Below are 20,670 nucleotides of genomic sequence, written 5' to 3' on the forward strand. Positions count from 1 at the left end.
AACCCTGTTTATTCAACTGATGCTTTTGAGTGCTTTTTGTTATGTCACAGAGTTATTTCCTGTCCCTAGAGAATATTTTGGGAATATTTACTGTGATTTCTTTTTCTTTCTGCAATAGCCATATGAGGTAGGTATGATAAATATCCACATTTACAGATTAGAGAATGGAAATTTAGACAGACGTGTATTGATGAAGAAAGTTGTTTTATTGTTTTATCTACATTTCTTCTTTTTTTTTTTTTTGAGATGGAGTCTCACTCTGCCAACCAGCTGGAATGCAGTGGCATGATCTCGGCTCACTGTAACCTCCACCTTCCGGGTTCAAGTGATCCTCCTGCCTCAACCTCCTGAGTAGCTGAGATTACAGGCGAGAGCCACCACGCCCAGCTAATTTTTGTATTTTCAGTAGAGATGGGGTTTCACCATGTTGGCCAGGCAGTCTCGAACTCCTGACCTCAAGTGATCCACCTGCCTTGGCCTCCCAAAGTGCTGGAATTACAGGCATGAACCACTGTGCCTGGCCTGTTTTATCTACATTTCTTTTCCTGATAATAAAGCCATGCAGCTCATGGATCTTCTGGAGAAGATTCATTCAGTGGAATTTTATAACTTTGACTTAGATTACACAAAATTGGTCTATATAGGTCATATGATATTTGTTTTAATAAGAGAATTTAAAACATTAGCATGAATAGGTATATTTTATTCATCCTGGTACCCATACAGAGTATTTAACTAATTTTATAAACCATACATTTCAATTAAAATCTGACCAGCTTTATTACATGACCACATAAAGATTAATAATCCAGGGTTGAAATAACAGCTCAAGATAGAAATAGATTTTTTGGCTGCACGGAGTGGCTCACGCCTGTAATCTCAGCACTTTGGGAGGCCGAGGCGGGTGGATCACCTAAGGTCAAGAGTTCGAGACCAGCCTGGCCAACATTGTGAAACTCCATCTCTACTAAAAATACAAAAATGAGCTGGGTGTGGTGGCAGGTGCCTGTAATCCCAGCTACTCGGGAGGCTGAGGCGGGGAGAATTGCTTGAACCCAGGAGGCGGAGGTTGCAGTGAGCTGAGATTGTGCCACTGCACTACATCCAGCCTTGGGCGACAGAGTGAGACTCCATCTCAAAAGAAAAAAAAAAAGAAAAAGAAAAGTGATGATCTGGCCAAGCATGGTGAGTCACACCTGTAATCCCAGCACTTGGAGAAGCCAAGGTGGGAGGATCACTTGAGAGGGTTGGAATTCATGACCAGCCTGAGCAACATAGAGAGACCCCATCTCTTAAAGAAAAAGAAAAGAAGAAAAGGAAGTAATGATCCTTGTGAGGAAAAATAGTTCAGTGTCCTCTTGTTTTGACTGGATCAGAGTGTTCAGGCAAAGGAGTAATCGAACTCCTTTTTCCATTCACTGTTGTATAGGATCTGGTCCTTTGGCTAGTCGCAGTGGCTCAAGCCTGTAATCTCAACACTTGGGGAGGCTGAGACGGGTGAATTACCTTACCTGAGGTCAGGAGTTTGAGACCAGCCTGGCCAACGTGGTGAAACCCTGTCTCTACTAAAAAATACAAAAAATTAGCTGGGCGTGGTGGTGGGTGCGTGTAATCACAGCTACTTGGGAGGCTGAAGCAAGAGAATTCCTTGAACCCAGGAGGCAGAGGTTGCAGTGAGCCGAGATCATGCCATTGCATTCTAGCCTGGGCAACAAGAGCAAAACTCCATTTCAAAAAAAAGAAAAAAAGATCTGGTCCTTCACACATTGTTATATACATAAGATTGTACAGCCCTTTGAGAAAGAGACCAGTTATGTCTGTTTCCCTAAACAACTGGCTTGAGAGTCCAATTTATACAACTTACTTGTAGAATGTTTAGTAATTAGGCACTTTGCGTGTCACCTAGGTCAGCCTCCCTCTTAATGCAGTGACAGGTCCCGGGAAATTCAGTTCAAGTAAAGATTTCACGTTTCATGCCTGTAGTGATTGTTGTTAAACATTAAGATTGAGAGTGTAGTCTGAGAATAAGAAAACCTTGAATATCCTTTATATTGGTTAGATGTTGGTGCAATTTGTTTTCGTGTATACGTGTTTACTTATAGGAAATTGTAATTTTCATTATTGGCAATTGTTTCTGTGTTCCCTTTATTTAGTAAAGCATATTTAGTGTTTATGCCTTGCCATGGATTACAGAGTGGTCACTCTGTGTATTAGACATTGTTTGTATGTTCTGCTCGTGTTAATGGATTGGCTGCAAATAAGATATGCCAATGACCAATAGGATATGCTTAGTCCACACTTAATTAAGAACATGTGCCCTTGCTAAAACCTACAGTATAATAATAAAAAATAAAAAAAAAAGAAGAAAGATTAAAAAAAAAAAAAGAACATGTGGCTGATTTTTCTTCTTTTCTTTTTGTTTTTTCTAAAGATAGTCTTGCTCTGTTGCCTAGGCTGGAGTGCTGTGGCACAATCTCTGCTTGCTGCAGCCTCAACCTCCCAGGTTCAAGCCATCCTCCTGCCTCAGTGCCCCCACCCCACCCTGCCGTAACTGGGACTACAGGTGTGCGTCACCACACCTGGATAATTTTTGTATATTTGTAGATATGGAGTCTCACCATGTTGCCCAGGTTGGTCTGGAACTCTTGATCTCAAGCAATCCACCTGCCTTGGCCTCCCAAGGGTGCTGCCAGTGCACCCAGTATGTTGCTGATTTTCTTTGAGACATAATGGGAAAGAAAATTTTCTCAGCTCTGTCTTACCACAGTGAAAGACTGCCTTCAGAGTGTTTCAGTTACCTCTTCCCATCAATATGAGAAAAGATGAGTGTGAGGAATAGGTAGAGGGAAAAATTAAAGTTTTTTGTGTAGCATGAATTATGGGAGGGGATTATATAGGTAATTTCGAGCATGCACATAGCTCTTGTATAGTCACTGTGCCAGTAGGTAGGTATTAGAGTAGACATGGTTCTTTATAGTAGCCTTATATAAAATGGACTTGCTTTGGTGAAACAGCTCCTGGCATCATTCAGACATTTTTATCCTGTTGTGTGGGTGCGGAAACACTGGGATTGTTCTATGAGCTTTCTTTTGTTTTTGTATTTTTATAATTTTTTTTTTTTTTTGAGACGGAGATTCACTGGAGTGCAGTGGCGGAATCTCGGCTCACTGCAACCTCTGCCTCCCGGGTTCAAGTGATTCTCCTGCCTCAGCCTTCCAGGTAGCTGGGATTACAGGCATGCACCACCATGCCCACCTAATTTTGTATCTTTTTTTTTTTCACTACAGACGGGGTTTCACCATGTTGGCCAGGCTGGTCTTGAACTCCTGACCTCAAGTGATCCATCTGCCTTTCCCTTCCAAAGTGCTGTGATTACAGGCGTGAGCCACCATGCCCGGCTGTATCTTTATAATTCTTACAGAAATCAAAAACACAGAAAGATAGGCAATAGAAGAATGAGCTATGATGTACCCATTGTTTTGATTCGGTTGTTATCACCTCATGGCCAATCTTGTTTTAGCTATACTTCCATCTGCTTCTCATTCTCTTGTTACTTTAGACCTGTAAATTTTGAAGAACAGATATCCCCTACAATAGCCCTGTGAGGAAGATGTCATCCCTACTTTTGAGATAAGAAAATTGAATGCTAGGATAAATTTTTTTTCTAAAATCACCCAGCTTGTAAATGGCAGAATAAGAATTTTAACCAGGTCTGTTAAGTTCTTCCTCTGCAGTCAGTTGTTTTTCCTTCTGTTTAGGTCAGATTATAACCAAGGAGTGTGGTGTATTCTGACAGCAGCTAAATATTTTACTGGAGTATTACCAATTCAGTACCTACAGACACTTGTTATTAATTGTTTTGGGTTAGGGTTAGCTTAGAGTTAGATTTTTTTCCTTTCCTCTGCATTCTTTTTGACCATCTAAAAAATCATATTGAAGGCCGGGTGCGGTGGTTCATGCCTGTAATCCCAGCACTTTGGGAGGCAGACAGATCACCTGAGGTGAGGAGTTCCAGACCAGCCTAGCCAACATGGCGAAACCCTGCCTTACTAAAAATACAAAACAATTAGCTGGGCGTGGTGGCAGGCGCCTGTAGTCTCAGCTACTCCCGAGGCTGAGGCAGGAGAATCACTTGAATTCCGGAAGGGGAGGTTGCTGTGCACTCCAGCCTGGGAGACAGACCGAGACTCTGTCTGCAAACAAACAAACAAACAAAAAAAACCATTACATATACTGTTTTTATTAATACTGTAAGCTTTATTAAAAGTTATTCTCTAGCCGGGCGCGGTGGCTCACGCCTGTAATCCCAGCACTTTGGGAGGCTGAGGCGGGCGGACCACAAGGTCAGGAGATCGAGACCATCCTGGCTAACACAGTGAAACCCCGTCTCTACTAAAAAATACAAAATATTAGCTGGGCGTGGTGGCGGCGCCTGTAGTCGCAGCTACTCGGGAGGCTGAGGCGAGAGAATGGCGTGAACCCGGGAGGGAGAGCTTCCGGTGAGCCAAGATGGCGCCACTGTACTCCAGCCTGGGCCACAGAGCAAGACTGTCTAAAAAAAAATAAAATTATTCTCTCATATTTTAAAATTTCTATTCAAGACAACCCTGGGCAACATGGAGAAACCCCGTCTCTACAAAAAATTAGCTGGGCATGGTGATGCATGCCTGTAGTCCCAGTTACTTGGGAGGCTTAAGTGGGATAATCGCTTGAGCCAGGGGGGGTTGTGAGGTGCTGTGAGCTGTGATCCCGCCACTATACTCTAGCCTGGGTGACAGGACGAGATCCTGTCTTAAAAAATGTATAAATAAATCAAATTTTTAATTTTTATCCATAACATTTTAAATCCTGTCTTATAATATGAATAACAAAAGAATGAGTAGGCAAATATTTGTTACTAATAAATGTAGGAAAGTGTCTTGTGTTATGCTTTAACTATTTCAAATTTTTTCCCTAAAATTGAGTTCATGGTACAGTTATTGGCTTAAGGAAATGTGATTTTATAAAACCTTTGCTTATCTACCTCCACAAACACAGTTGCTTTCCAGAAACAACATAATTATTTAAAGTACATTCCGACCTGCAATATGAATGTTGAATGTGATTAAAATAATACATTTTCTAGTGTTTTATTAAGGAAATTTGCAAACATATACAAAAGTAGAGAGAATGTTACAGTGAACCTAATATAACCATCTCACTTGGTTTAATAAATACCAACATATTGCCAATCTCACCTTTCTACTGCCCAGCTAATTCTGTTCTTTCCTTCCAGCCTTCCTTCCTTCGCTTATTTTTGCTGGACTAGTTTAAAGTAAGACTCAGGCATCATTTTACACACTAATTTTTCAGAGTTCATTTTCTGTTACTACAATGCCATTATCATCCAAACAAAAGTAATCGTAATTCTTTAATATAATCTGATACCCTGTCCATATTTAGATTTGCACATTTATCCCAAAACTGTTTTTATACAGTTGTTTTGAGTCGGGATCCAGGATCCAAACAAGTCAGGATCCAAACAAGTTCACACATGGCATTTATTTATTTTGTCTCTTCCATCTTTTTTAGTTTATAAAAGTCTTCTCTCTCTTTTTTTTTTTTTTTTTTTTTTTTAAGAAACCATTTGTTGAAGAAACAGAGTCATTGTTCTGTGGAATGCTTATTCTGAATTTAGCTGTTGATCATAATGTTTGTCTTTGTCTTTATACTCCATGTTTCCTAGAAACTGGAAACCGTAGGTACATATAGATGCTTGATTAAATTCAGGTTTACTTTTTCAGAGGTGGTCTGGGGTGGAAAGAAAACTTTATACTTGGGCTGTGCCCAGTTGAATCACTGTTAGCTGGAGGTTTTCCATATAAATGGACTGAAATACCTATCTTTTTTGTTTTGTTTTGTTTTGAGACGGTCTCTGCCTTGCCCAGGCTGGAGTGCAGTGGTGTGATCTTGGCTCACTGCATCCTCTATCCCCCAGGCTGAAACAATCCTCCCACCTCAGCCCCGCAAGTAGCTGGGAGTACAGGTGTGCACCATCATACCTGGCTGATTTTTGTATATTTTGTAGAGACAGGGTTTTGCCATGTTACCCAGGCTGGTCTTGAACTCCCGAGCTCAAGTGATCAGCCTGCTTCGGCGTCCCAAAATGCTGGGATTACAGGCGTGAGCCACCGTGCCCAGCTATCCAAAATACATTTCATATAGGAAAGACAGTGCTTAATTTCTTTGCTTTTTAATTTTTTATCATGGGTTCTATCTTAGCTCACTGAGGTTTTTTGTTTTTGTTTTTTTGAGTATCATTATGCAACATGGATTTTTATGGGTTTTTGCCATTCAGTTATTTGTACTCATTCTTTTGATGCTCAGAATGTCCCATCATAGCCAGTAGAAGCCTTTTAAAGTTGTTTTCCTTGCCTTTTTGACCTAATCTCTTTAGTCTTTGATAGCTGTCTTGCTTTATGGCATATTAAGATGTTCCAAGCTTATGTGATTGGTACATTTTCTACTTTAGACATTTAGCATTAGCCACTTCTCCAAAGGTTCTTTCTAGAAACCATAGTAGGCCGGGCGTGGTGGCTCACACCTGTAATCCCAGCACTTTGGGAGGCCGAGGTGGGTGGAACATGAGGTCAGGAGTTCGAGACCATCCTGGCCAACACGGCAAAACTCTCTCTCTCTAAAAATACAAAAATTAGCCAGGCGTGGTGGTGGGTGCCTGTAATCCCAGCTACTTGGGAGGCTGAGGCAGGAGAATCGCTTGAACCCAGGAGGCAGAGGTTGCAGTGAGCCGAGATTGTGCCATTGCACTCCAGTCTGGGCGACAAGAGCAAGACTCCGTCTCAAAAACAAAACAAAACAAAAAAACCATAGTATGAGTGTGCAATGAGGTTAGCCAACTCTACAGTTAGAAGGAACAGTCCCACAAAACTGCCCTCATTTCGGATACCAGCAGCAAGTTCGGTGGTACTCAGAACCCACCCTCACTTCAAACCAGCTGACTACAAACTCACAGGTTCCCCATATCCACCCTCTCTTTGGAGAATTCACTGGAACAGGTCAGGGAACGAAGGAAAGCACTGTACTCACAATTACACTTTTGTTATAAGAGAAGGATACAAAAATTAAAATGAGGCAAAAAAAAAAATAGGCAGAGAGCAGAATCTGGAAGGGGTCCAAACTCAGAGCTTCTGGCCATCATTGCTGGTGGAGTCATAGACAGCATTACCTTCTCTTGGCTACAATATGTGGCAATATACACAAGAATATTGCTCACTAGGGAAGCTCACGTGAGTCTTTGGTGTCCAGAGTTTTTATTAGTGCTTGATCCTGTGCTGTCCACGTGACTGACCTTTAGTCTCTAGCCCTTCCTGGAGGTCAGACCAATGTCTTTAGTCAGTAGTTCCTCTGGAGGTCAGAACTGAACTGACACGTGAGTCACCTTGCTATACTGAGGTGACTGAAGCCCTGAGGCAAACAAAGATAGTTCTATCTGTCAGGACATTACAGGGCCTAGATATCACCTCCCAGTAGCGAAGGGCAAAGGCCAGACCTTTCTTTGGTTAATGTTAATTTTTCACCGCCTGTTGTGCTATGGGTACTTTTGGCTCTGTCTGTCAATGCCTTTTTTTCAGTGGAGCTATGGAATAAATGTTTTATGGAAAGAGAAAAATTCTTGTTTATACTAGTATTTCTAAAGTACTTTTTACTTTATACATTTTATTTCTTTTCTCTTGGGTTGAAAACCTTGGAATCTTAGGTCGAAAATCTTGCTTGCTTGGTAGGTGAAAAATACTATCTTCTTTTTAGATTTGTATTTCTTTGATTACTGAAGAGGCCTCAAATACTTTCCACATTTGTTAACCACTTGATAACCTACTCATGCCCTTTGCCTATTTATCTGTTGTGAGTCTTTGTGATTTTCTTATTAATTTATAGGAACTCTTACTAAAAAGCTAATAGTAACCCTTAGTCACTTGTTATTGTCATTCTCACCAGCAATCACATCTTTGGATATTTGAATTAAATGATGGGTGGCAGGTATGGAAAATAACTTCCTCTTTTTGGTTTTCTACCCTTTCCTCTCCCCCTAAGCTAGAATACCAGTCATTCTGTGATCAGTCCTGGGTCTATCGTCTGCTAGAAAGAAAACTGGGAAATTGGGCTTGTCTCCGGGCAGGACTTCTTTGTATTGTTGCTGTCACTTCCATATGATGGAAGTGCCGCTTACCAGGAGGTTCAGTCCTTCACTAGTAGATGCCTGGTATTAACTAAGGTATGTGCAGCTCTCCCTGAAGTGGCTGTAGTTGCTTAAGCTTTGGAGGAAGAGGCACACACTTTCTCTCGAAAGGACCAGATAGTTAAGTATTTTAGGTTTTACTCTCCAAGAGGCAAAATTGAGGCTATGATGTGTAGATGTTTAATGTAGTAAGAGAGAAAACTCCTGCTGCATCCCATTTGTCCGGGATGAGCCATCCAGGATGGTGGGCATGTTTTATACCCAGTTGGCATCAGTTCGAGACTATCTCTGGATCCACAGGGGACTACCTGAGGGGGATGAGCCTGGGAGTAGAGGCCAACACCATGTTACTTTCTGCTTTGAGAGCAGATCCTGAATTACCCTCCTCTTCCTCCTGAAAGCCTGGTGGGAGACCACGTGACCTGTTGGGTCTTCCACTCTAGAGCCGAGATTATACTCCTCACTGCCCTGCGGTTGCCAGCAGTAGCAGTGGAGTTCCCTATTTGAAGGTGGCCCCAGTGTGTGCCCTGGGAGTGAAGTGTGTAAGGATGCAAAGGGGTAGCTGTCTGTGTTAAACACTCAGCTCTGTTCTTGGCTACGATAGGTAGGTTCTCCTCTATATGTTTCTTTAGCTATGAAGTGTTCAGTATGCACATTTCTAGAGAATTCCACACTGCCAGGATGACCAGGTATGGAAAAATTTCTCTCTGCTACATGCCGAGATCACCTTTTCTTTTCTTACATTTTAAGTTATAGGGTACATGTGCGGGATATATGGGTTTGTTACATAGGTAAACATGTGCCACAGTGGTTTGCTGCACAGATCATCCCATCACCTAAGTATTAAGCCCAGCATCCATTAGCTATTCTTCCTGATGCTGTCCCTCCTTCTACCCCTCACCCTCTGACAGGCCCCAGTGAGTGTTGTTTCCCCATCCTACCCCCGTGTGTCTATATGTTCTCATCAGTAACAGGATTACTGGGTTAAATGGTATTTCTGCCTCAAGGTCTTTGAGGAATCGCCACACTGTCTTCCACAATGGTTGAACTAATTTACACTCCCACCAACAGTGTAAAAGCATTCCTTTTTCTCCACAACCTTGCCAGCATCTGTCTTTTTCTTTGACTTTTTAATAATGTCCATTCTGACTGGTGTAAGATGATATACCATTATGGTTTTGCTTTACATTTCTCTAATGATCTTTGATGTTGAGCTTTTTTTCGTGTTTGTTGGCTGCATGTATGTTTTCTTTTTCTTGTAAAATTTAAGTTCCTTGGAGATGCTGGATATTACCTTTGTCAGATGGATAGATTGCAAAAATTTTCTTCCATCCTGTAGGTTGTCTCTTCACTCTGATGATAGTTTATTTTGCTGTGCAGAAGCTCTTCAGTTTAATTAGATTCGATTTGTCAATTTTTGCTTTTGTTGCAATTGCTTTTGGCTTTTTTGTCATGAAATCTTTGCGGTGCCTATGTCCTGAATGGTATTGCCTAGGTATTCTTCTAGGGTTTCATAGTTTTGAGTTTTACATTTAAGTCTTTAATCCATCTTGAGCTGATTTTTGTATGTGGTGTAAGGAAGGAATTCCGTTTCAGTTTTCTGCATATGGCTAGCCAAGGCTCCAAGCACCGTTTATTAAATAGGGAATCCTTTCCCCATTGCTTGTTTCTGTCAAGTTTGTGAAAGATCAGGTGGTTGTAGGTGAAGATCACCTTTTCATTTATGGACACAAGGAAATCTTGTTCTCTCAGGATCTGGGTCCATGCCATTTCTTGGATGATGACTTTGCTTTCCGTCGAAAACCTTACCTTGTCACATTTAAGGTGTTCTATTATTCCACTCTTCTTACTTCATATTGAAAGAGGTTTTTTTTTGTATTATATTTAGTAAAGGAAATTTTTTAAAGGGTCATATAAAGGAGAAAATCTGCAAGGGGGAACAAGTGTTCCTATTTCTAAAGGAACTGTAAAGTCCCAAGTCATAGAATATGCTTACTATATGTAGTCTTATATAAGGGATTTTAATGTAGTATGTTCATGTTCTTTTTTTCCCTGTGATCCAGCTATGGATTTTAAGTTTTTATGACTTTCTGTCTATGTGACTTTAGGAAACAACTTCTTTGAGCCATAGTTTTGTCGTTTGAATGATGCGGATAATTCTTAACCTCTCTCGTTATAAGATTTGTGAGAATATCATATACTTCATATAGTTCTTGCTCATGTTTCCAGTCAATGGAAGCTATTGCTATGCCAACAGTATCATTATCTCTAAAGAATAAAAGCAAAGTGGAAGTATGTATTTTGGAATTCCATGTTTGTTTTTACTTTAAAAAATGATTTTTTGTAGCTTTTTCCCCCCTGAAAGTAGGTATCATGGAGTTTTATATAAATATAAAATTCTCATGTTGCTCACTATGATATTAAAATTCATGAGAGCAGATAGTTTTATTATTTTGTATTTTATTCCCAAAGTTAAGAAAGTGCCTGGTACCTAACTAGATTCTCAGGTGATATTTTTATTGAATTAATGAATTTATTGACCTGTGTTCACACCCCTGGCTAAGTTTACTTTTGTTTTGGTTTACTAAGTTTATTCCTTTAGACAAGTTTAATCTGAATTGTAATTTCTCATCTGCAAATGGAAACCCTAATGATATGAATGTATTACATGTAATGATAAATGAAGTCATGCATGTAAAACTACTTAGCATGAGTGGTATACAATGAATAACTCGATAAGTATTAGCAATGATTATGATTATGGTTTTATGTGCCATATACTTAGGACATGTGGAGAAAAGACGAGCATTTGTAGCCATGAAAGCAATGAGCGTCACATTTCCTCACAGGTTACCAGTACTGGTAGACCCATAGGAAATGATGCCTTGTGTTAGTAGTTGGATTTTTCTCTGCTGTTCTTGGGTAGACTTTTGGTAGCTGACAGTTAGTGAGGATGTAGAGAGTGAAAATGTTTAGAAGAAGCTTCTAATTAAAGATGCCAGTCTTAGGACTATACACAATGGATGAAAACATGGGAAAATGATATTGTCATTAACATCCACTTAGGAGCCGTTAGAAATTTGTATACTACAAATTTACAAGAAAAAACAAACAACCCCATCAAAAAGTGGGCGAAGGACATGAACAGACACTTCTCAAAAGAAGACATTTATGCAGTCAAAAAACACATGAAAAAATGCTCATCATCACTGGCCATCAGAGAAATGCAAATCAAAACCACAGTGAGATACCATCTCACACCAGTTAGAATGGCCATCATTAAAAAGTCAGGAAACAACAGGTGCTGGACAGGATGTGGAGAAATAGGAACACTTTTACACTGTTGATGGGACTGTAAACTAGTTCAACCATTGTGGAAGTCAGTGTGGCGATTCCTCAGGGATCTAGAACTAGAAATACCATTTGACCCAGCCATCCCATTACTGGGTATATACCCAAAGGACTATAAATCATGCTGCTATAAAGACACATGCACACGTATGTTTATTGCGGCACTATTCACAATAGCAAAAAGTTGGAACCAACCCAAATGTCCAACAACGATAGACTGGATTAAGAAAATGTGGCACATATACACCATGGAATACTATGCAGCCATAAAAAATGATGAGTTCGTGTCCTTTGTAGGGACATGGATGAAACTGGAAAACATCATTCTCAGTAAACTATCGCAAGGACAAAAAACCAAACACCGCATGTTCTCACTCATAGGTGGGAATTGAACAATGAGAACTCATGGACACAGGAAGGGGAACATCACACTCCGGGGACTGTTGTGGGGTGGGGGGAGGGGGGAGGGACAGCATTAGGAGATATACCTAATGCTAAATGACGAGTTAATGGGTGCAGCAAACCAACATGGCACATGGATACATATGTAACAAACCTGCACATAGTGCACATGTACCCTAAAACCTAAAGTATAATAATAAAAAATAAAAAATAAAAAAATTAAAAATTAAAAAAAGGAAATTTGTATATTGGAGTCAAATTTTAGGTTCTAGAGTCACAGTTATCAAAACTATCCTTGAAGTAGTTTAAATTAATTTTAACCTAGGTTCTGGAGCCAGTGTAATCAAAACTATCCTTAAAATAGTTTTAAATTGTTCGTCAAGTATGTAGACAAACTCATTCTCAAGTAGGTTTATTTCTTTCAGCTTTTTTTGGTCAGCATTGTTGATGATTGTGGTTTTTTAGGGTGAGGTGTGTGCATGTCAAATGAAGAGATTAGCATTTGTTTAAAGGCACACAGCTGCTACAGCTTATTGGAGTTTCCCTCAATTTGCTTTAAGTATCATGGAAGACGAGAATGGAACTGAGGTCATCTTTACTCTTTAATGATTTCTAAAGCTTCTGATTGAAAGCAATGTATTGGCTGTAGATCATGCAAAGGAAAAGCTGAACTGTCCCACATTGGAGGAGATTAAATAGATATTATAGCTAAAAGCAATATGATGATCCTAAAATAAATCCTGGATCTGAGGGGGGGGAAAATACAAAGGATATTATTGAGGCAGTAGTTTGAATATGGACTATAGATTAGATAATAATAGTGCATCAGTGTTAAATTTTATGATTTGAGAAATGTACTTTGGTTATGTAGGAGAAAGTTCTTGCTGTTAGGTAAGACATTCTGAAGTATTTATGGGTAAAGGGAAATTCTGTCTGCAAATTACTCACAGTAGTTCAGGAAAAAATATATCTCTGTGTGTATACGTATGTGGAGACAGAGCATGTATGGAGTGTGCACTGACACAAGTGATAAATAGAACACAAGTGTTCACAGTTGGTGATCTGAGTAAGGGGGACAGGGGAGTTCTTTGTACTATTCTTGTAGTTTTTCTCTAACTGTGGAATTATATCAAAACAGAAGATAATATTCAAAGGAAAACAAGAAAAGAAAAAACAATACAGTGATTATTACTGAAGATTTTGTGTTTAGTCTCACAAAAATGGTGTGTCTCCTTGTACTGCTTTACATCTTCTCATTTCAGGCCTTGTCTTATCCCAACAATACCATTTAAATGTAACCCACATAGAGGCCTCCTTTGATCACGTAAATCTGAAGTAAGTCCTTCTTCCTACCCACTCTTTTGTGTCTTTATTACAACTTATATCATGTTTACTTTGTTCTTGTTTAATGCTACTTTCTCCTTCAAGACTGTGAACTCCATGAGGACAAAGATTATGTCTGTTTTTTTCCCCACAGAATACCCAGTCCTGGCACATAATACATGTGTTTTGGATTTGGATGAATGAATGAATGAATGAATGAATGAATGAATGAATATTCCTTCCACTTTAGTCAGCATCCCTTAGCTATCTAATCTCTGAGAAAACAAAATGTCTCCTTTTAAGCTGTAAGATAAAGCCTATGTTTTTGGATTTGGTATTCATTCACTCATTCATTCAGCAAATCTTTATTTAATACAGTCATCTGATTCCTGCTTATCTCTAGCTTCCTTTTGTTAACATCTCTCAGATCTGCATGACTTTTCTAGGTCTGCACCTTCTGGCCAGTCTTCTGTCAATCTGTTAAGTGCCTTTCATAGTTCCCTGTCACTCTCCACATATTTCTTAGTAAGTATCACATTTATGATAATTATGCCTACTTTCCCTGGCTGTAGGTACTGCCTTTTTTTTTTTCTTTTGAGAAAGAGTCTGGCTCTGTCGCCTAGGCTGGAGTGCAGTGGTGGGATCCCAGCTCACTGCAACCTCCACCTGCCAGTTCAAGCAATTCTCCCGAGTCTGAAAGAAGATGTGTGTGAGGGTAGGGCAGGTAGAAGGGATGATCATAGCAAGCAGGGCAAATAGAATCCTAAGCGTGGAGAACTGCCCCATGAAGACTCAGAGACTTTAGCAGCTCGATTTGTTTAGGGAGTTTAAGCAGTGTGATATTTGGGATGGATAAGTTGGGGGAGAGGTTGAGGATGAGGGTAAAAAGTTGTGGTGGAAAGGAAGAGCATATTATATTTGCTGTCTTGGGTGTTATTGTCATTTAATAAAGCATTTAGAATACTTTCCTGGAGGTTGACAGACTAGTGATTGAGGAAATCAGTGCAGGTTGAAAACAGCGTCTGATTTAAGGCAGTAGGGATAGAAATAGGGATATCGTGTCATTAAGTATTTAAATGTTAGAATTTACAGGACAGATTTGCTGATGTTTATATGTCTCTTAGGAGGAAGACAAATCTAGGATAATATGTGAGAGATTGGGTGAATCTAGACTTGATCAACAAAGAGAAATGAAAAATTAAAGTAAGGAGATTTAAGGGGCAGAGCTCAGTTTTAGAAACAATAATGTTGAAGAAATGCATATAGGAGATTGATGTGGATTTGTTGAGTTTGAGAGGGATTGGGTAGATAGTTTAGGAGAGATTTGGGAGTCAACAATCAACAGTGGTGGTAGCAGCAGCTATGGGAGTAAGTGAGCTCTACTACAAAGGTAAGGCGGCTGAGATCCCTCCCAAACTTTGGAGTGTGCCAAATACCACATTTTTTCTTTGACATCCTATTGGGGGAACCCACCCCCAATATTTCAGTGTAGGTTCTATTTTCCATTAGTGTCAGCCAGCTGAGAAATAAAGAGAGACAGTATAAAGAGAGGAATTTTACAGCTGGGCCGCCGGGGGTGACATCACATATTGGTAGGACAGTGATGCCCACATGAGCCTTAAAACCAGCAAGTTTTTATTAAGGGTTTCAAAAAGGGAGGGAGTGTAAGAACAGGGAATAGGTAGAAGATCACATGCTTCAAAGGGCAAAAAGCAGAACTAATAAGGGTCTAACAAAGATCACATGCTTCTGAGGGAACAGGACAAAAGACAAAAGCAGAACTATTGATAAGGGTCTATGTTCAGCGGTTCATGTATTGTCTTGATAAACATTTTAAACAACACAAAACAGGGTTTGAGAGCAGAGAACCAATCTGACCACAAATTTACTAGGACAGAGTTTTTCCCCACCCTAGTAAGCCTGAGAGTACTGCAGGAGACCAGGGTGTATCTCAGTCCTTATCTCAACCATGTAAGACAGGCATTCCCAGAGCGGCCGTTTATAGACCTCCCCCCAGGAATGGATTCCTTTCCCAGGGTATTAATATTCCTTGCTAGGAAAAGAATTTAGCAATATCTCTCCTACTTGCACATACATTTATAGGCTCTCTGCAAGAAGAAAAATATGGCTCTTTTTGCCTGACCCCGCAGGCAGTCAGACCTTATGGTTGTCTTCCCTTGTTCCCTAAAAATTGCTGTTATTGTGTTCTTTTTCAAGGTGCACTGATTTCGTATTGTTCAAACACACGTTTTACAATAATTTGTACAGTTAACACAATTATCACAGTGGTCCTGAGATGACATGCATCCTCAGCTTACGAAGATAACAGGATTAAGAGATTAAAGACAGGCATAAATTATAAAAGTATTATTTGGCAACTGATAAATGTCCATGAAATCTTCACAATTTATGTTCCTCTGCTGTGGCTCCAGCCGGTCGCTCTGTTTGGGGTCCCTGAATTCCCACAGCAACATCCTCCTAATATCCCTGTGATATGGTTGTGTTATATTAATCATCTATTGTTGAATGAGAAATCACCATAAACTTGGTTGTTTGAAGCAGCATAAATCTATTATTTTATAGATTCTGGGTATGACTTCACTGGGCCCTTTTGGGTCTCTGCAAGACTTCAGTCAAAGTGTTGGCCAGGGCTGAGGTCTTGTCTGAGGCTCAACTAGGAAAGGATCTGCTTATGGGCTTGTGGTGGTTGTCAAGATTCAGTTCCTTGAGAGTTGTCAGACTGAGACCTTAGCTTCTTGCTAGCTGGCCATCTTCAATTCCTTATCAGGTAGGCCTGTCTATATGGCAGCTTACTTCATCAAAGCTGGCAAGAGAGAGAGAGTCAGCTGTCAAGATGGGAGTTATAATCTTAAGTAACAATTACCTACATGATATCACATCACTTTTGCAATATTTTTTTGGTTAGAAACAGATCACAGGCCCTGCCTACACTTGAGGGTGGGGATTTCACTGGAGTATGAATACAGTAGGTGGATATGGTACCGATACTTGCTGCTGTCTTAGAGGCTGTCTGCTACAGGTGCCATTTTTATTCCTATTTACAAAAGAGGAAGCCGAAAGTTGTCCAAGATCATATAATTGCAAGTAATGGGCCCCAAACCAAACCCAAGCTTTCTAACTCCACTGCCTGGATACTTCTTTACCATAATATTTTAAGAAATGAGAAATTGTTGTGGAAATGGCAGTTTTGAGGAATTTATTGGTGACTTTTGTTTGATGCCACGGAGTGATATGGGTTGAATTCATGTAGTTGGTATTATAGTGAATGTGCAGGTAGAAGGGCCTGAGTAGAGATTATTCTTACAGATGGTAGTTTTAAAAAGAAGAAAGGAACAATAGCCATATGTTGTTTCGTACTGAATTGTTTCTCTTTATAACCAGAAATTTTTCTTTTCCAGTTCTCTGAGTTTAACCAGTAATGCCATTCAGTTGCCAATCTCAAGCAAAGCAAACATAAGCCAGTTTTAATCTACTTTTTAAGAAAAGTGGTAGTCCTTTTCACAGTGCCTGACGGTAAGTCACAGTTTCTACCTGTATAGCAGAGTTTTACCTATTGCCTTTAAAATAATGATTCTGGAAATCTTAATTTTAAAACCTTATTTGCATTTTCCTTCTCTAATAATTCTCTAAGGCTTATGTGGAAAGAGCATAAGTAAAGGTACCTACTACTTTCTGGGAATTTATTTATAGTTATCGTTCACCAGTTTCATTAATCTTATGGATCTTTTCCTCCATTTGTTGAAAATAAAATGTTAGACCATGAAATCTGTCCCCTTTATATGTCATTATTGTAAGTTTTTTTCCTTTCTCTTTTTCTTTTGAGACAGGGCCTTTCTCTGTTGCCCAGGCTGGAGTGCAGTGGCACAATCATAGCTCACTGCAGTCTTGAACTCCTTGGCTCAAGCCATCCTCCTGCCTCAGCCTCCCAAGTAGCTGGGACCACAGGCATGCACCACCAAGTATGGCTAATTTTTTTTAAACATTTTGTGCAGACAGGGTGTTGCTGTGTTGCCCAGGCTAGTCTTGAACTCCTGGCCTCAAGTGATCCTCCTGCCTTGGCCTCCCAAAGTTCTGGGATTGCAAGCATGAGCCACTGTGCCTGGTTGTGTATGTCATCCTCATTTTATAGATGAAGAAGCTTTATTTTCTAGTTGAGGTTTTTCCTTGGGCATGTTAATCGCAGAATTTTAAATATTCTGATTTCCAGACCTGTACACTTGCTACTGTTATACAAAGTGATGGAACTATTAAGGAGTTTCTTATGGAGGATTTCTAGCTCAGTGTAGAGATGAAACACAGATCAACAGGCAGCTGATGGAAGGAATTGGGATTCATTTCCCCTAATTTGCAAGTAATGGCTACTCTTAATTTGCGATTAGTAAGTTTAACCTTAATACTAATCTATTTTTTATTATGTTGAGGAAGAAGTAGGGGGAAAACTCTCAGGGATAAGATGTTTGACCAACTGTTTTATTCTTAATGTAAAACACTGAGTGAAATGTGCACATAGCAACCTTTACTCTAGCTACTGGCCTTTTACTTCTTGAAAAATCAAACTTTTTTTCCTATGGCAGAACAGTTACACTTTTCTTTTCACTAAACTCATTACTATTTATTTTTATTTTTTTTAAGCATTGAGTTTACGGAACTATCCAGTTAGCCATCCTAGACATCAAAGCCCATTTTGATATTTTTGTTATTTATATAGTAATACTGTACTGTGTCATAATGATGATAGTATTTGTGATTGTAGTTGCATTTGTAAAATTGATCACTTTTCTTGTTTCTTCTAGTAACCGTATCAGAGGGTGAGGTATAAGCTCACAGAATTCAGATAAATCATCATGAAGTTATATGTATTTCTGGTTAACACTGGAACTACTCTAACATTTGACACTGAACTTACAGTGCAAACGTGAGTTGTATTTCATTTATTTTTTTTTCGCATTCTGTCTGCATGCAGAAATTTTAAGAAATATCATTCTGCTGTTTAAAAAGTAGCATAATGGTGGCCGGGTGCGGTACCTCACGCCTGTAATCCCAGCACTTTGGGAGGCCGAGGCGGGCGGATCACGAGGTCAAGAGATGAGACCATCCTGGCCAACATGGTGAAACCCTGTTCCTACTAAAAATACAAAAATTAGCTGGGTGTGGTGGCACGTGCCTGTAGTCCCAGCTAATCCAGAGGCTGAGGCAGGAGAATCACTTGAACTCCCGGGGCTGAGGTTGCAGTGAGTCAAAATCGCACCACTGCACTCCAGCCTGGCGACTGAGCGGGACTCTGTCTCCAAAAAAAAAAAAAAAAAAAAATCACATAATGGCAAGTCTTAAATCTTTTATCCTAACATATTTTATATATAATTGTTATCTTTCTCTAAAATACTAGTTACATTCTTTAAATTGTGCTTTGTTCTGTTGGCATGAATATAATATTCATGTAAACAGTAAACAGACCAGTAAACAGATCTACCCACACAAAACAAACTGATTTCCATTGTTGTAAGTACCTATAGTCAATTGCTGTTCTATGTTTCACAGGCCATTGTTAAGGGAATTATTGGAAGCTTCATAAAACAATGTATATCACTTCCCTGATTTTTGGTCATTTGTTTTTATTCAGTTTATGAAGAAATGTCAATAGGTTTATTTTGTTTGTTAAGGAGAGAAAAAATAAATTTAATATTTTCAGCCAAATTTAGTGGGACTCAGGTATCTAATAATTCTCTAGCTTGACAGGAAGGACATAGAAGTAGTAAATATTATTTCCAACGCTGTTTATATTTTTGTAGTGGCCATAATAGCAAAGACTTGATGGCAATGCAGAATAGATCTGACACTGGAATTATTATAAATAATGTGTGAAATAATAGTTTTTGTTGTAAAATTTGAATTATGGATTTTTTTTTCAGAATTAGTTTTCATTAAACTTGATTTTACCCTTACATGAATGATTTTTTGGAAGATAGGGATAGGAAGGAATCTTCACATGTGTTAGACTTAATGTAGTTTCTAAAACGTGTGGAGATTTTAACAAAAATTACATAGCCTGAGGATTTTAATAGACATGATAACCAGTTTGAGCATATTCTTTTGCTATGTTACATAGATAACTCAAAAATAAATGTGTCTACTGCCTCCATTTCATAGACTCACTTCTAGATATGACACATGGGTGAATTATTTACCTAAGATCAGCCAGTTGTTATGGCATCCTGTTCATTAAATAGGAAGCTTATATTTTTTATTACTGTTTTTGGGGAAAGTTTTAGAGTGAAATTCATTAACCTCTAAAGTGTTTTTATATAGTACTACTTGGAAAATAAAGTCATTGGGCAAATATAAACAACTGATTTATTTCATTTTTTGAAGTGTGGCAGACCTTAAGCATGCCATTCAGAGCAAATACAAGATTGCTATTCAACACCAGGTGCTGGTGGTCAATGGAGGAGAATGCATGGCTGCAGATCGAAGAGTGTGTACCTACAGTGCTGGGACGGTAGGTATTCAAGAGTCCTTTCACACAAGAATGCACCACCTTTACATCACATTGGGAACTCAGCGTTCAAAAGTAAGGTTTATTTGCTTCATATATTGAAGGCAATGTGCACGTTCAGTATTTATAACATTTTATTTTGGTTATTTCTCCTTTTTTAAAAAATATAGGATACAAATCCAATTTTTCTTTTTAACAAAGAAATGATCTTAAGTGATCGTCCACCTGCTATTCCTAAAACTACCTTTTCGACAGAAAATGACATGGAAATAAAAGTTGAAGAATCTCTTATGATGCCTGCAGTTTTTCATACTGTTGCTTCAAGGACACAGCTTGCATTGGTAAGATATAAACAATTATTTTAACTAACTGATTGCTTCTAAAAGCATTTGGATCTAAATAGCACAGTAGTCTAAATTGCATAGGAAGTATGCAAAAAGTTTGACAAATAAACTTTAAAAATATTTTCTGGTTAATATATGTAGTTTTAAAATTTCTGGGTCATACATTGCTAGTTATTCTACTTTGATAATGACAGTATTTTAGAGTGGAAAAGCTGTCTTAACATGATTTGGTCACCTTCTTTCCTAGATAATGGTATATAAATAGTTACTTTTGAACATTAATTAATAGAGGACCTATGTTAGAGTAGATGTTAACAAAGAGAACTTAAATAGCTCTAAAAATGTATTTATTTTTTCCATATTTATGGTTAGTTCCTGGAGGAGAATCAGGTTTCTTTCTAATACATAGTTCTTAACACTGCTACTTGCAGTTCCCACAGATTGTTTCCCAGTCATTTGATTTTCCTTTTTAATTTGCTATTTACCTTCTAGTAATATCA

At 39.0% G+C, this 20,670-nt stretch overlaps 1 protein-coding gene across 13 annotated transcripts in view; it reads left to right on the forward strand.

Moving 5' to 3' along the window:
* RB1CC1 (RB1 inducible coiled-coil 1) overlaps nt 1-20,670 on the forward strand; it is a 92,917-nt gene that overhangs the window by 11,365 nt on the left and 60,882 nt on the right. For 10 of the 13 annotated variants that reach the window (XR_009215048.1, XM_032759784.2, XM_032759790.2 and 7 more), the window contains exons 2-5: nt 16,732-16,846; nt 18,127-18,248; nt 19,703-19,829; nt 19,997-20,167. Coding sequence is in view for 12 of the 13 variants with exons in the window: in XM_032759784.2 (XP_032615675.1) it covers nt 18,178-18,248; nt 19,703-19,829; nt 19,997-20,167 (369 nt within the window). In the remaining variant the exon portion in view is untranslated. Of the gene's footprint in view, nt 1-13,251; nt 13,325-16,731; nt 16,847-17,160; nt 17,293-17,540; nt 17,712-18,126; nt 18,249-19,702; nt 19,830-19,996; nt 20,168-20,670 lie in introns of all 13 variants that reach the window. The other 3 variants (XM_032759785.2, XM_058444647.1, XM_058444646.1) reach the window with 3 other exon arrangements.

The sequence above is a fragment of the Hylobates moloch genome, unplaced genomic scaffold (assembly GCF_009828535.3).
Source record: "Hylobates moloch isolate HMO894 unplaced genomic scaffold, HMol_V3 SCAFFOLD_9, whole genome shotgun sequence".
Taxonomy (NCBI): Eukaryota; Metazoa; Chordata; class Mammalia; order Primates; family Hylobatidae; genus Hylobates; species Hylobates moloch.